Source organism: Neofelis nebulosa, chromosome 10 (genome assembly GCF_028018385.1).
Source record: "Neofelis nebulosa isolate mNeoNeb1 chromosome 10, mNeoNeb1.pri, whole genome shotgun sequence".
In the NCBI taxonomy this organism is placed as follows: Eukaryota; Metazoa; Chordata; class Mammalia; order Carnivora; family Felidae; genus Neofelis; species Neofelis nebulosa.
Genome location: NC_080791.1, coordinates 85595747 through 85612958, shown reverse-complemented (window position 1 = coordinate 85612958; position 17212 = coordinate 85595747). Strand labels below are relative to the sequence as shown.

Below are 17212 nucleotides of genomic sequence, written 5' to 3'. Positions count from 1 at the left end.
AAAAAAGAAAAAGAAAGAAAAATTTTTAGATTTGTATTCGTTGATACTTTACAATGTAACAGTAGAATTTTGAAACATTTTTGGGTGCCTGGCTGGCTTAGTCAGTAGAGCATTCGACTCTTGACCTCGGGATTGTTAAAGTCAAGTCCCATGTTGGGTGTAGAGATTACTTAAAAATAAAATCTTAAAAAAAAAAAAGAAACATTTTACAATTAGCTTGCTTTTAATGGTACTTACACATTAAGTGCTTTGTATATTTGATTGTGTTTCTAAGTTTTACTGTGTTTTCTATGATATCTTTTCCTAATGGGTCAAAAGTTAATTGGTGCCTCAGTTAACACCATTTAGGTTAAACTTTTCTCAACAATAATAAAAATAAAAAATAATAATGTAAAAAGGTATCAGTTGTTACAGCAAACAATTATATAATGACATTTCTAAAGGCCTTTACTGCTAATTTTTGTTGGTTTCACTTAAGTTCCATGTTTTGCATTTTCCAAAACTAAGATGACACCTCAAATTTTTGTACAGAGCTTTAAAGTTTGCAAAAGCAGGTCATATATATTCAATTACTATGTATTGGTATAGGCCATACCCACACAAAATAGATTAGATACAGTTTATTCTCAATATTTAAGTAAACTTAAAGTTATACCTATATCAGTTCAAGCAAGTTATGTTACATTATTACTAAATATCAGATATTTAAGATACTCAAGGAACTGAGTTCACAAAATAACTTGTATTTTTAAAGACCCACACGGTATTATTTTTGTTGAGGGGGAGGGCAAGACACAATAGAATGCCAGCTTATTTCTACTTGTATAAACCAAGTTATTCAAATAAATGAATTGTGTATGCTGACCTGTTCTACCAATGTGCTACTGGGACGTATGAAAAAAAGATGTGCATGGTGGTGGCAGTAGAAAGAGGCATAAAGCGTATTGGAAAACTACCAAATGTCCCCTGCAAATGGGCCCTATTCAGAATCAGTAAGCGTATGATGAGTGAAGTGGTTTTGAATATCGCCTTTAGATTCCATGCTGTTACAAGGCCAGCCCTGAACATGGCAACTCTTATTTCCACACACAGTACCTCTTCACTCTCAATTTAACCCCAAAATCTGATGAACCCATTACTCCATACTTGATTTCATGGAACAAGGAGTAGATATAGTTACAAATGATCAATCACAAGCCGTGAACCAAAGCAGCAAGGCATTAACAATTCACACCATTTCGGTCCACTTGCTCAAGCAGAAGATGTGCCAGCATATTTAATGCACAGCTACTTCGTTCAGTTTAAGAAAAGACATGACTCAGGATGCATTTTCAGAACAGAAGAGACCTAAGATTTCATACTTTCTAAGTCCCAATGTCAACGTTCATCCACACATCAGCAATTAAAATAACCAGGTGTTCTGTAAAGGTCACAATGTCTAAATTAAATTTTACTCAGGTAAAAACAATATGACCTATGAAATTCTTCCCCCCAATGCATCCCTGTTCTGTTTGATCCTATCATACAAATCAATGTCTCTTACAGCAGTATTATAACACTGTAGACCCCACAGGCAATATGCCGTCAGTTTAATAGGATCACTGAAAAACTAAAGCAGCTGTGAAAGATTGCTCTAAGTATAGCAATCGTGTGCTTGTCATTTTGTTCAGTGGAGGAAGCATCCAAATTTGGGTAGGCATCGGTATTTAAGAATATGACTGCTAAATCTTTTCACATAAGTACCTTAGGGACAATAACATTTGACATATAGCATATAAACAAAAGTACGCAGCAGCTGTTAGTTTAGTTTTGTTTGAATAAGAATATACTGATATAAATCAAGCAACACTGGAGACAGTATGCTTTACATCATTCAATCTTCCCAGCAGACCATGCTTTTGAGTGGCATCTGCTGGTTTTTCTGAGACCGGGAGCTTTTCAACTATTACCTAGAGCTGGATGCAGAGCATTAAAACACACACATACCTTGGCACTAACTCACACTCCCTCCAGGCATACACCCTGGATGGGAGACAGTCAAATCTTAGTATCTTTAAAAGAGCTCACTTTGTTTCATCTAAAAAAGACTTTTTAGATAAACTTCATTTTAAAAATAAATTCCAACTGAATTGGTAGGAAATGTCCTAATGATGCCCTGCTAACATAGCTGAGTATTTTAAGACTGAGATCTGAAACTTGCTGCCAAAGAGCACATAGAAGTTTCTTTATAGGTAATTATGCTCTGGGCAGTGCTCTTTTTTTTTCATAGTCTCATGTACTCTGACTGAAATGTGAAAATTACAGTATTATGTAAATTATGATTCTGAATATTTAATTGGCATGAATTTTAATTTTTAATTCACAGCAGGTTATTAAAGCCTTTGATTATTTCTAGTACTTTTTGAAAATATATTAATTAAAAAATCCTCTTTTTAGCTTTCCATAGTAGATTCAAATGAGTATACAAAGCGTCTCTTTTAATGTAAGATGTTGCTTTTGGAAAGAGATCTATATTCTCTAGGTATAGAACTTCACAGACATTCCAGTCTATTTCTACTTGGTAAGTTCCATCAGCTTTGTGGTTTCTCTTTAGAGAGATATTTGTCTCCTTGTCAGAAATCCTTGTACTGCCCCCATGATGAATCCAAATAAGTTCAAGCTTCTTATCAGTGATGAAGTGATTTTAATATAAGGTCCTCTTGAAGATGGAATAGCTTATTTCTATATGAATAGCATTTGAACTCATTGTATATGGTGTATCTTAGAGGATATCATCTTTATTATTTATAATAGCTATTTTGATCTTAACTAATATTTTTGCTGTGTTACATAAGTTTTATGGTGTGCTTTTTCCCATAGTAACATGATTTATGGCATGGTAGGATAATGCACATGAGGCTTTTCCAAGACTTTTAAAATACCCACCTCTGGCCTTCTGGCTTGTTAATGCTTCATTGCCAAATTGTATCATTTTCTTTTGTATTTACTTCCCTTCTTAGTCTTCAAGGTCATTTGATAAGGAAAATTAAGGCAAAACAGTTGTACATATTTTAAATGTGTTTCAAAATTCTGGGATATTAATACTTATTAAATTTTGATCAAATTTTCATTTGGTCATAGAAAGTTACAGATTTTAGGTGATTGTGTATAGTTCCTAAAAGACTGTCCACAGTATATCCAATGTACTATTTATTCATCTGGTAGACATTTATTAAGCACTGCTTTTACCAAACTAAAAAATTCTATGGCCTCAGAACCCTAAAGCATTTATGATATACTGGAGGATGGGAGTGGGAGTGGAGAAGATAAGGATTAATTCAAATCAATCAGTGGAAAATAAAATTATAAACAATGCTCTGGGAAACATAGAGGAGGGAGCAGTTAATTCTGCCTAAATAACATGGGATATTTTACCAAAGAAGGTAACATTTGATATGAACCTTGAAGGACAAGAATATATTAACAAGTGGAAAAAAGGAGGAAGAAATGCAAGGGAAATGGAATGGCGTGAGTAAGAAAAGTACCAATTGTTAGATATGAAATTAAAATAGCTACTATGTTTAATCATATGATCGATTTACCCATGATGCTCAATATTAACTCTACCCAATGAAGTTACTTCTTTTGGTCACATGGTCTATTTACTTAGCATCCTCAGTCTTAACTCCAAACACAATGAGACTGTTGGATTCATCTCAGTTTTCCCTGCAGTCATAACTTGAGAATAAACAAAATGGATAAAAAGCTATCAACCTCATAACTGCACCTCTGCAGTGGTGGTAATGATCCCAATGGAATGATCACATTTAACTGATCTATGCTTATTGACAAATTTAATGAATGATTAATTTCCAAACCACTTATCTAATAAAAGTGTTGAGGCCCTATTTAATGAAAATACTGAGATACAGGAAAGCAAATCTCTTGTTGCAACTATGTAAATAGGAGCAAATAGGTAGAACACCTGTAATTAAGGCCTCAAACCTAAGACAAAATGCTGTGTGTAGCTCTACACAGAAATATTAAAGGAATATAGGAAGATAGCAGCCAGCTAACCTTTCTGAGGCAATATTTATGAGTAGTAGTTTGAAGGAGAAACTCGTGGTTTATGCACAAAATAATACCTTGGAGTTCATTCACTGGGAAAGACTTATTTTTTCATTGAGTATCTCTCATGGGCCTTGTTAGCTCATAGCAACATCTAGGTTTATGCTCTTTCCAAGGTTGAAAAGTGTCTGTTGTCCTCTCTAAATAATTGCCTTTGTTTTTTGCACCACATCTTTATGCAATAGTCTTCTTTAATAGAATGCACTTTGCTTCAGAAACTGAATAAAAAAGAACTCTACATAAAAGAAAACCATTGGTTAAGAACACTTATGAGTTGTCTTTGGTATAGAATATTAAGAATATCCACCAAAATCCTTAAAAAATAATTCACACGTTAAAAAAAAAAATCTATGGTTGGGGGTGAAAAGCCAACTGACTTATTTTTAATCAAATTTTCTATTATATTTCAAAACTATCATTTTAGGTCAAGTCTCCTTTTATATGGGAAGTATTCTAACTGATTAATAAATTTAATTTTTTAAATAGATTAGGCTTATATTTATACTTCCTTTCTCAGTACTTAGGGCGTATCATTTTCTTATGTTTTCTGTACCTTGCTAGTTAGTGGAAACATTGTTTGTTCTTGGAGTGTGCTTTGTCTTCCTTTTCAAGAAGATCATCAAAGTTACTAGTTTGCAGCTTCCAAAAAGAAAAGAGCCTTCTAATCCCTAGTTCAGAGGCTAACCTTTATTAGCACTCTTGTGGTTATAATGAGGACCCTGCCTCCAGCAGGGAGATTCTGGAATACTGAACAGATTATTCAACAAGTTCAGAGCAGATTCTGAAGTCTCTTATAAAACCTGCTTGTGAATACTGCTTTCTTTGCTTTGCTATTTCTGGTTTCCATAGTATTCCTAATTACATAAATCATGTGGAGCATGGGAGCTATTTTCTATCCTATATCAATTCTGACACTGCTTGGATTTTGGTATAATTTTTTTTCCTAAACTTTACTTTTTTTTTCTTAAATTTTTATTTAAGAGGGCACAAACCTGCAAAAAGTAGAGTTTGTATTAGAAGATCTATGAAATTATACTTTGGAATCCCTTGGGCTGACTTAAAGAATTTGAAACTTATTTTGTGGCAAGCATGGATGAATAAAACTGTAGGACTAGAGAATCTGATAACATGTTCTCAGGTTTAAATTCAAGATTAAATCCAGGATGTAGATCATTCAAGTTTATTACCTACTTCTCAGTTTACTTTAAATTATTTCAACTTAATAGCTATTTATGTAATGCCTTTCCATATTCAAAAACTGTGGTATGTTCAATAAGTGTACCAAATTAAAAGTTTACAAGTTAAAACTCAATACATAATAATGTATGAATGCAGTTAACTGAAAGCACTGATCATTCTTAAGCTAGTTTTCTTTAGGAAAAATTATAATCAAGATTGATTTATATTGTGAATTTTTCTTAAAGATTGAAGGGTTGCAATTCTGATATATGTTTATTTTTTATTTTTCTTTACTTCGTAGTTTATATGATCTTATATTTTGTAAAAGTTTGAGGTATTTGTTATGACAACACTTACAGAGAAAAACAGTTGCTTCAGGGGGATAAACATGGTTTTGATATGTGAATTTTAGGAATTAATTTCTGAGGCTGGGTGAGTGAATTTCATGCACACATCTAAAGATGTCTAAATAGTCCCTGGGTCATAATTTTCTTTTAACTTTATAGTAGTTTTAGAAAAGCTTAAGTTCTATTTCCAACCTTCTCCTTAGTGTTGAATACATTAGAAAGAATTTAAATTGTGCTATGGTTGAGACTTGCAGAACTTAGTGCCATAAAATGCATAACTTTTTTACTAAGAGCAAAATTCAGCAGAATACCAGTAGCAAAGGCCATTTGCATAACTCAGCGGCTCAGCAGCTCAGCTGAACCTAATTGTAATTCAATTTCCAGATTGCTACGCTAGGCCTCTCTGCATAAAATATGCCACATATAACATAACCAATGGCACGGAGCTAGGAGCTATTTTCTTTGCTGGTGATCTATTTAATTTATTTTCTAGTAGAAATATGTATCAGAATAAGGTAGCCAAGCCATATAGTTATTTTGTATGTTTATACTATGTCACATGTATATACTTAAGACCAAGTTAAAAAATGATATCCTTTCATTTTTCTGGGTTCCCAAATGCGTGTAAGATTTTTTTTTTATTTCTTTATTTCTGGCATTTCAGAGGGAAATTAAATCTTGAAAAATGTTAGCTAGCTGCCATGTTATTTGACTATTTTACACTAGAAAGACTTTATAAGCTAATCGTGTGAAAAAGTGTATAAACATGTCTGTCAAGTCCAGTATAGATGTTGCAATACAGGCCAACAAGTAAATATCTTCTCTCTGTTTACAAAATGCTTACTGGAATAGCATTCCTAAATCTTTGACTAGTTTATATGCCAGAAACTTAAAAACAAAAAGGTATGATAAAATGCTTGCTTAAGATGCTCCCCTTTATTTTTAAACAGCCTTGCCACCCTGTTTTTATGGGTTATTTAATCAATGGCAGTGAAAAGACTTGAATAGCATGGCTTATGAAGGTGTGGATTATATTTTATGAATAATTTCCAGATGTGATGTTTTAGGTATATAGACTCCTCTATGGGAAGCTATATACAGAAACAACATGGATCTTACAATTTTATCAGGACAATGCAAGTAGATTTCAGCAAGGTTGGTTCCAACTCATCTGTGATAAATGAGAAGATAAGGCAATCAGTGCACACCATGACACTCTGTGCAGCTAGTTAGGCACACTTCAGGACTATTCAGGTGTGCTCACAAAGCTTATGAGTCTTGCATGGGGGGGTGTCTCAATATAAATACATCCTTCATGGTGGCCACTAGTAATGCAGGAATTGCCTCTGTAAGACTTAACCCAGGTCAGATATAAATAATAGATGTTAAGAGTTAGTTCTGGTACTGGGGCTATGTTCCAGGCAGTGCATTTCAGTTGGGTCAAAAGAATTTATTTTACCTTATTTTCTTGCATAGTACCTCTGCTTGAAAAATGCCTGCAAAATTCCATCACACCGTTGCGGGGACCAGTTTGGGTCTCTAAGGGAGAAGGTTTCAGCCCCTCAGGAGCTAAGATGTACATCCAAGGAGTTCTTTTGGCCTTGTACCAACGACTAAAGTCTGCAAAAAAATATTATAAACAGGTGAGTCACCCCTCTTTAAAACTTGCTTTATTCTGTGTTTTAAAATGTACTTGGTTGTATAGAAGCAATGATTGGCATTGTGTCATTAAAAAAAAAAAAACTGTGACATGTATTTTGTGAACTCAGTGCCCGTTAGGGAGCCAAAATGCTTCTTCTGTAATCTCAAAGCCAACAATAATGGGGCTAATTGTATCTGTCTTTTGGTATGGGATGTCATATGTCTCATCTTTTCTTGCTGCATACTGTGCAAAGCGAAGGCAACTCCTTATGTGGAATTTCTATAGACAGTTACTTTAAGCAAGAAAATGAATAGCTCCTAAAGCAGTTGAAGGTTTTAATGTTCAGCTTTCTTTTTTCTTTTCTTTTCTTTTTTTCTTTTCAGTATGAAATCACAATTGCTATTGTAGAAGTTGGGCTAAAATGTAAACCAATCACATTCTGCGAAATGAAATTGTGAATTAATTTCTTGTCAGGACTAACTCACTTCATTTATGCTTATTTAACCTGTATGTTTATAAAGTAAAGAAATAGAACTAATATATCTGAATCAGTTTAAAATTGGTTTTGTCCTTTAATTTCTAAGTATCCCATCCTATAACTCTGTGTGTGTGTGTGTGTGTGTGTGTGTGTGTGTGTGTGTGTGTGTGTAAAGACTGATTTTTTTTTTATAACTACTTATAGGGACTTTGATTTATCCTAAAGTAGAATTCACATTGCAAAGCAGAATGACGATGGCCATTTATAAAATAAAAATGGAGTTACCACATTTTTAGAATCCTCTTTGTACTTGGTCTTTAGAAGTTAAGCATACATTTTACCATGTTAAATAAAGTCTAGGTTTTCCATTTCTAACTATAAGGTTCCATTTTAGAACTGGGCTCATTATCTCAGGCCACAGGCCACTGAAAAATGAGTATTTTGAAAGCATTCTGCTATTATTGTGTGTGTGTGCTGGGGGATGGGAGGTAAGAATGCCATTCGGTCTCAGTGTTCACACAGCACCTCCTGCTGTCTGGTTTGGAAAAGTTCAACTTGTATTGGCTAGAAGAAACTCTTGAACTAAGGTGTCCAGAACTAGCAAGAAATCTCTTCCCATGAGAAACTTTTATTCTCAAAATGTGATTGTTTGCTTAGTTAGTTAATTTCAGTGGATCAAGAAATGGGATTAATAATTATCATAGTTAAGGCTGTTTATGATAATAAATATGAAAAATAAAAATCCAAACTTTTAAAAAATATTCTTTATCAAACCAGTATCATATATAAAAACTGGTAGAATTATGTTTTGTTGTATTTTTGATGAAATTATTTAAACTGAAATATTATTTAACCTTTAAGATACAATTATATTATAAAATGGATTATGACCAGTTTAATTATAATCATTTATTTGGTATTAAGTGATTTGATTCCACCTATTAGTTTAAAATTATTCGATGTTAAAAAAAAAAAATGAGACCATACTCTAGTGCAAGAAAAGCACTGTTTAAATCAAATCTTAAAAAAACGTAAATCATTTTCTAAGTTTTATTAAAAGTGAGGATGTTAGAGATAAGAAACTGCTCAGAAAATAGTTAACAACTTGTTTTTTTTTTCCATTATCCTAAACATCTAAAATTGAAATAAGTATATACAGTTGTACTAGAGTGAAAGGAGTTCTGTGTATTGTGAAAAAAGAAAATGTTTTAAGAATTACTTGCTGCTTTGATATTAAAGATTTCTTTATGACTCAAAACTGATGAAAAATACATTTTGAACAAAATATGAACAATAATTAACATGTTTAGCATCTCTGAGGTTGTCTATATCATCAACATTATGCCAAATTTGGACATATTTCAAGAACCTAAGCTCTTTGCCCTTCCTAACTAAACCTTTTACTTTTGCTAAGTTGTAATAGCTTAAAGCTTTGCATTCAACAGTTTTAATGTGATACTTGTCTAGGTTTTATTTTAAGATATAAAAGTGAAGAAAAGGAAATAGAAAATTAATTATTATGCATTTCCATGCAAATTTTTATTTATTTTAGATATGCCCAATTGTATGTATTCTTGAGCCTCTTTTCTTTTGTATTGTAATAATATGATTTAATTTAAAATTATTTGCAGTGTTTAGAAAAGTCACTGTAGTGGTACCATTATCAGGTCATCAGTGTCTAAGTGTTAAGCCTGGCAGTTGCTTTATTTGTGAGTAGGACTTCTTAGCAGATATCCTTCTTAGCATTGATGAACTTTATTTGAACTGCATTTACTTCATTTGACCTTAGGAATAGCCTTTTCTATTTACTTTTATATAAGATTGTGTTGAGGAATCATTAGGTAAAATGGAAATGGATGATGATTCTTATTTGTTTTTAACAAACCTAAACTTGCAGAATTATATGAACTCTCGATATCATTTCTATTCATTTCACTTCTGAGATCATATATAAAAACAGTAATATTGTTTTACTGAGATTCTATCAAAAGATTACAAACTTTAAATTGGATGCTTTGGGATTCCCAAAGGAAATATCTTTCAAATAAACTGTGATCATAAAGCTTTAAAAGGAAAGTCAGAACTACTGGTTTTATGTTTATAAACATATTCATTTTTCAGTTTTTAACTTTAACTTGGCTATTATAGCATGCAACTGAATTAAGCCCACTACATTAGTGTGGTCTTAAGTATATACTGATTCATGTATATAAAATGAGATATTATATATAGGACAGCATAAAGTCACTTTGTCTTACATTTATCACATTCATTTCCTTAAAAGTGGAAACATCTTAGAAATTGCTCAGAGCTAAGCAGAATCTATTTAATTGGTAATCTTTGAAGTAGCATAAATGCATTCCTATGAAATGCAGTTAACACTTTCAGCGACAGGGCCCGTTCATCTCATTAGCATTCTTGTTAAGTAGTGGTGCTGTTGGTGGGGGTGTTGAAGGAGGAATGCCATTGTGTCGAGTTCCAGTGTTTGGGGACAAACACTGCTGTGGAAGGAACGTGTGAAAAGGCCACAGTCCTGTCAGTGAATGAGGAAGGCTGTGCTTTCTGTGTGCTTCAAGCAGGGAAGCTGTCATTCATAGGCCTAACACAGCTAAACAGAGGCCAAAACACAAGCCTGCACTACCTTTTAAAATGATATTAGTGATTTTTAAACATGATCTTCTTTATTTATGATCCTACGTAGAGCTTTTAGTTGCTGTCAGTAAACAAAATATATGTCAGTCTGTTCAGAAACACTGTAGAGATGCATGAAAGTCCATGGAGCTGTGCCAGGAAGCTATATAAATAATGATTTGGAATGACTGATTTTAAGTACAAACATGATCTTTGGGAAACATTCATTACTGGAAATGTTGTCTTAATTTTGATACTTCTTTGAATTTTTCCCCAACCAACAAAATTCTCAGATACTTTTAAATAATGAATGCATTGCACTCTTAAAATAGTTTCAAAAAGAGTTCATAAGTATCCAGCTTTAATCATTTAAAGTGGTTCACAGTATAGCTTAACAGTTGTTATAGATTGCATAGTCATTTTTAAAATTCAGACAGAAACAAAGGAAATGAGTATCTAACTATGATATCTTAGCAATCACCATCTTAATTATGAAGAAAATCATAGCCTTTGTGGAATTTAAGATATGAAAAAATTTGAAGGGTTTTTTTGAATTTTACTTCTCCTTTTCCATATTTTGGAAAGAAATGATCAACTTTGTAATTAAATTTTAGTTTGTTGATTACTTAAAAACAATAAATAAAGAAAATACACCCAAATATTTCTTAAACTCTTCAAGCATTTTCTAAACTTAAAAAAAAACCTGACAATTTCTATTTATGTCTGAAGCTAAAGGAAATGTTTTATTTCTATAATTTTCATTTGGAAATATGTACCTGGGCTGTTTGTAATAGACCATTATTTAATGAAGTTTATTGAAAACTATAATTTTCTGCCTAAGTGATTTAAGCTTTTTGTGTATGTGGTCCTTTTAATTATTAATTAAACAAAGTACTTTTTGAATGCTGTTACATGCTATTTCTAAATGTTCTATATTTGATGTCTTGGGTATAAGAATCTCAGACACTGAATTTCTATTTCAGAGATTGGGTTTCACTTTCTAAACTGGATTTGTACTATAACTTTATTTTGCAGGCATGTAATTAGATGAGGAAATGACCATCCAACTGTAGCATATATTAGTTTTGCAGTTTAACACTGAAATGTATTTTATTATTACATTAAACTAACCTCTACCAAAGCTCTAGATTTTGTTTAAAAACTTTCCTAAGTTAATGTTGGCCCACTGTACCCACGCTCTTAATCAGTTTGATACTTAGGTAGCAAAGAAATAATAATATAATTCTACTCAGAATAGATTGAGTTCAAAATATACTTGAATTACATTTAGTACTGACAGAATTTGTTGATTGCAAAAAGTATTTTCCAAGAAATGTTAATATTTTAATTCCCCATAAAAGAGGTGTTGAAAGTTTGTCTTTTTATATCTTGTATCTTAGGCCACTCAAAGTCATTTATTGGTCTTAACATGACTGAAGGAGTAACTATTTCTATTTCATTCTTTATGTATCCTTTATTATTGGTATGCCAGCTACTTTTTTCCCAGCTTAATTGAGATGCAATGGACATAAAACTTTGTATAAGTTTAAGGTGTACAACATGATGTTTGGATACACTTACATATAATGAAATGATTACCATCGTAGGGGTAGTTAACACCTCTGTCATCTCACATAATTACCATTTCTTTTTTGTGGTGAGAACATTCAAGATCTACTCTCTTAACAACTTTTAGCATATAATATAGTGTTGTTAACTATAGTCATTTGCTCTAAACAGGATCCCCATCTATAATATACACTAGAAATTGGGCTGTTTCCTTGATTTAGTCTTAGTGGGGCAACACCCAAAATAGTTCAGTTTTGAACTTCTTGATGTCTTTCAAAAGCTTGGAGCAAAATCAATAATATATAAATACAACTTACTATTAAAAACATTAAAATTGTGTTGCAGTAGTTTCAAGTAGTTGAAAACTACTTCTAAGGTTCTGCTAGGTAATTTTATAGAATATTAGGTTGTTTCTAGATTTGAATGATTGTTGATTTTTTTCTCCTGAAACCAAGCTGCATTCTAGTTACTTGAAGTATTTTAAGAACCTTAAACTTGTGTCTTTTTCTAAGTGTCATGCTTTGAGCAGGCCTAACATCAGTTAAATGAAGTGAAAATTGCATTCTTGTCTTGATAGAGATGAAAATGGATTTCTGGTCATGAAATAGATGTAGTTGTCACTTTTTAAAAAAGGTGTCAGCAGTTTGCTTCAGTGAGTAAGGTGCCAATTCAGTATGGCAGTAAACTTGTGATCTGAGCAATCAATAAAATGCTTCAATAACTTCTGCTTCATTACACTTATAATAAGAGGCTATAGATCCATGGCACATAAAATGTTGATAAAGAGGATATGTGGCGACTGACTGTGACAATTTTCTTGAAAGTACAGTAAGTGCAATATTGCCATCTAGAGTTTGTGCATAGGTAATTATTACAGAGAGGGACAAAAACCATGATGGGATAGATAAAACAGGAAACAATATTGAAATATTGTTTATTTTCCATCATTTATCTTCATGGGACATTTCATTTGATTTGTCATAAAGCTGTTTAGGTCAGGAGAAAAATTTTCTAATCTGTATTTTTCTCTAATTCTCTTAGAATTATACTACAAAGTATCAAATATGTATCTTTGGCTCAAATTTGAACTTTTTACCATGAAAACTAGTTATTGAATAACTCACTTTGGAAAAAAATTAGACTTAAAGATTTTTCCTTTTTTTTTTTTCCTGATAATTCAGTTACATAGAAACAGAGAGCTTTATTAGCATCTCAGTTGGGTACCTTTCAATTCAAAATATTATTTTTATTATATTAAACACTCCCTCAAAAGTTAAGAACCAAGTAAGAGCTCTTATTTAAAAATGATATTTTAAAGTAATTTTGTATAGGACGATAAACTTTCCTGCTTATGTGATTGTAAACATTTTAATGAAGAGTAAGTTCCATCTGGATATTGAAAATATATCTTCACTTTTATTTTTTTTATTTTTTATTTTTTTTAAATTTTTTTTTTCAACATTTTTAATTTATTTTTGGGACAGAGAGAGACAGAGCATGAACGGGGGGAGGGGCAGAGAGAGAGGGAGACACAGAATCGGAAACAGGCTCCAGGCTCCGAGCCATCAGCCCAGAGCCTGACGCGGGGCTCGAACTCACGGACCGCGAGATCGTGACCTGGCTGAAGTCGGACGCTTAACCGACTGCGCCACCCAGGCGCCCCAAAAAATATATCTTCACTTTTAAATAAACACTTTAAAAAGTGTTAGTTATCACTTTTTTGATTAATTAAAGGTTTAATTAACTTTTTAATGTTTTTTAAATGAATTAATACAGAAAATACATTTTTAAACTAAGCATTATTGAACTTTTCTCCCTCTGAACTTATGACTAAAAATGTCAGTTGCATAATAGAAAAATTTTAAAAGTCTACCTTTAAGTGTTTTATGACACTTAATATAAAGTAAACTTAATATGGATATTGATGACTTACCAAGGAAAGTTAATTAATCTGGAAACGTTATTACCTTTATTCTTCCATCTGTATATTTTTCAATTTGTGTAGATAGTTTTTATAAGTTTATAGACCTAAGCCTTCAGATTTTCCTGAGAATGACTTCCTGAGAATGATAATTTGGCATTAAAAGTAATATATTTTTTCCTAATGTCACACCGGTCAGGTATTTTCTGTTCTCGTACATCTGTGTGTGAATTATTTATATAATTATAAAAAATGGAAAAACAACATTAATTTATTTTCCTTTTTGGATCAAAGTTTTATTCTAAAACATCCTAATATTATATTTTCTTTACTTATATTTAGTTTAAGACAACTCTTTAGATAAGGGGCTCTTATTTTGAAATTTTTTAATCATACTGAATAGAAAATGTTGCATTTTAAAACCTCCAAATAAGTATAGAATTGTTCTGGTAAAGTAAGTGAAAGTAGACCTGACAAATTTTCTTTAAATTACTCAACCACCTACAGGTATTATTGCCTATGACTCTTTTGAAATGAGAATAAATTTTATAGAGTTACAGCAGCAAAGTGAAAGAGTGTGTTTGATAGATTCCCTGAACAGTTTCAACACCCACAGGTATTATTTGTAAGAAAACAATCATGCCGAGTCTTCAGCTGGTTAGAGAGGGCACAGCATTCTATCTTCACCTGACATCCTATCTGTTCCGTCAACATCCTGGGCCCCCTGCCTGCTGCCCCCTCCTCCCAAAACAATAATGCTCACCGAGAGGTTTGTGTGAATGGACAAGAATATGAATTTTTTTTTCCCCCTGAAGAACTAAAGCAGTTCATATCCTAGGGGGAGGAAAACCAACTCTCTTGAGGATTGACTAGCATTTTCTATTTTCTATTCAAATTGATCAGTGTTGTCACTGATTGTTAGTTAAAAATCTTTGATTATTAACTATTGATTGATGAAGAAGACGCAGAGTAAATGTTTTGGAAATCGTTGCCTTGGTTTATTTTATTAAGAGACATATCATGGGTTTCCTCTCACCTGTTGTTAATAGCATGAGCTTGAATACATGTTAATTAAAGCAATAAATTACTGATTTTTAAATAATATAACTCATTATTTGCCCATATTTTATGTATGTAACAAAGATGCGAAGGAGTATAGCATTAATTTATCACTGTCTTCAAAGTTTTTCAAATTAATTATATCAGAAAATCAAGTTTACATAATTTCCTAAAAATAATCAGGATACTGTTACTAAATTTTTAAGATATTTCAAGTTCCTAAATAAAGCAAATCATATACATGGATAAGGATACATCAAGAAACCATTCATCAACACTTATTATGTCACTGGGAAGTTTCAGAAAAGAGAATAACAACATAAATAAAAGTACTGAAAAGATCCTAGTCTTTAGCCTTGGCAAGCCACAGGTGAGTTATATCTTCTAGAGCTGCACTGCCTGATACACTATTAAAATCTCATGAGGTTTTAAAATTTAAATTAGTTATAATTAAAAAATAAAATAAAATGATTTAGTTCCTCAGTCTCACTATCCACATTTCAAATGCCAATAGCCACATCATCACTGAAAATTCTATTGGATAGTGCTGTTCTAGCAGAAAGAAATTCAGTCTAGATACCCTAATTATACTTCTGGCATTGAATTTTACATTCAATGACTAATAAAATAAAAAAGGCTCTTTTAATACGGTCAGGGTTTAAATCAGGGTTGGGTAGATATGTACTCTGGTCTTCACAAAACAAAATAAATTATGTTAAGAAAAAAAAAAAAAAGAAAAACAAACCCTTACATAGGCCACAACGTATTTGCCATCTAACCACCAGATGGACACATGTAGGACTTTCAATGTGTGTCAAAATCCCTGTAAATAAACTATGTGGTGTGGTGTCCTTAGGGACTATGATTGTGGCAGTCACTGAATTAACCTAATCTTTGGTGAGAAAAGATCTCCCTACTCCATGAAAAAAAAAAAAAAATTAGACCGCCAAAGAAGACAAACTCAAATGATGAAATGTTGAATAGTCCTTATGTGCTCATTAACCAGGGTTGATTATACAGCAGAACTGTCCAATACCTTGCCCTTGGGAAGCTTACATTCTTGTTTTGGAGGTAAAGCGTAGGCACATGAAACTTTTAGGATATGCTTATTAGTGTGTACTTAAGTACTAAAAATATGTGGTACAGATTCTATGTTGTATGGGAATTTATAAAAAAGATTAAAAATAGAATGAAAGCATTTTAAGGTTGAAGTGAGCTTTAGAGGCCATCGAATCCAGTCCTCTCAGTTTATAGTAATGATAAGAGTAACAACGATAATAATAATGACCTCATTGGGTTGTTATGAAGATTAAGTAGTTAATGTATATAAAACTCTTATCACAGCACCTGAGACATGGTAAGCTATCATCATCTTTATTATTTTTTTCAGCTTTATTCAGGTATAATTGACAAAATTGTGAGATATTTAAAGTGTACATCATAGTGATTTAATATATGTTTACAGTGTGAAAGGATTCCTACCATCTAGTTAATTAACACATACATCACCTCATATATTTATATATATTTTTTGAGGAGAATATTTAAGTTCTACTCTTTTAGCAAAATTTCAGTGATATATAATGCAGTGTTATCAACTATAGTTACCATGTCATATCTTAGATATTATTCATCTTATAGCTGAAAGTTTGTACCCTCTTACCAACTTCTTCCTATCTTCCTGTTTTCCACACTTTCAGTCCCTGGGAACCACTCTTACACTGTCTGTTTCTATGAGTTTGACCTTTTTTTGTTTGTTTGTTTTTTAATTCCACATATAAGTAATACCTTGATTATTAATATTATACATAGGCAATTGAAATACTTGTGCAAAATGAGTTGAACAGCAAGGCAGAGCTATAATGGGACTGGAGCTCCATGTTTGCAGTTAGTAGGCAAGGTATGCTTCATTAACTGAAATATGGGGAGGGCTTGAAAAAGAGATTAATATAGGCAATGGTATGAAGTTAGGAGTGTGTAAGATTTATTTTCAAACAAGTTGTACTTGATACAAAAAAAGAAAGAAGTGATGTTGTGGAAATAAGAGCAGTGGGTGTAGATAAGATCTCCCATAGGTTGAGAGTGGCCCTTTTTTTTTTTTTTTTTTTTTTGAGGTTCAGAGTATAATAATGAAGAAATGTCAAAAGAGGATATAAAAACCATTGGGTATATTTTACATGATGACACTTAAGATTAACTCTGTCAACACTCCTCCCCCCCACAATATAATTGTTCTATTTTTTATGATGATAAACTATATAAAGTTAAAGAAAATTTAA

At 32.2% G+C, this 17212-nt stretch overlaps 1 protein-coding gene across 2 annotated transcripts in view; it reads left to right on the top strand.

The window, feature by feature from the left end:
- The window catches only part of DCDC1 (doublecortin domain containing 1), a 484783-nt gene that overhangs the window by 97411 nt on the left and 370160 nt on the right, over positions 1 to 17212 (top strand). For both annotated transcript variants that reach the window (XM_058688531.1, XM_058688532.1), the window contains one exon: positions 7110 to 7276. In XM_058688531.1, the coding sequence (XP_058544514.1) occupies positions 7110 to 7276 (167 nt within the window). The remainder of the gene's footprint in view (positions 1 to 7109; positions 7277 to 17212) is intronic.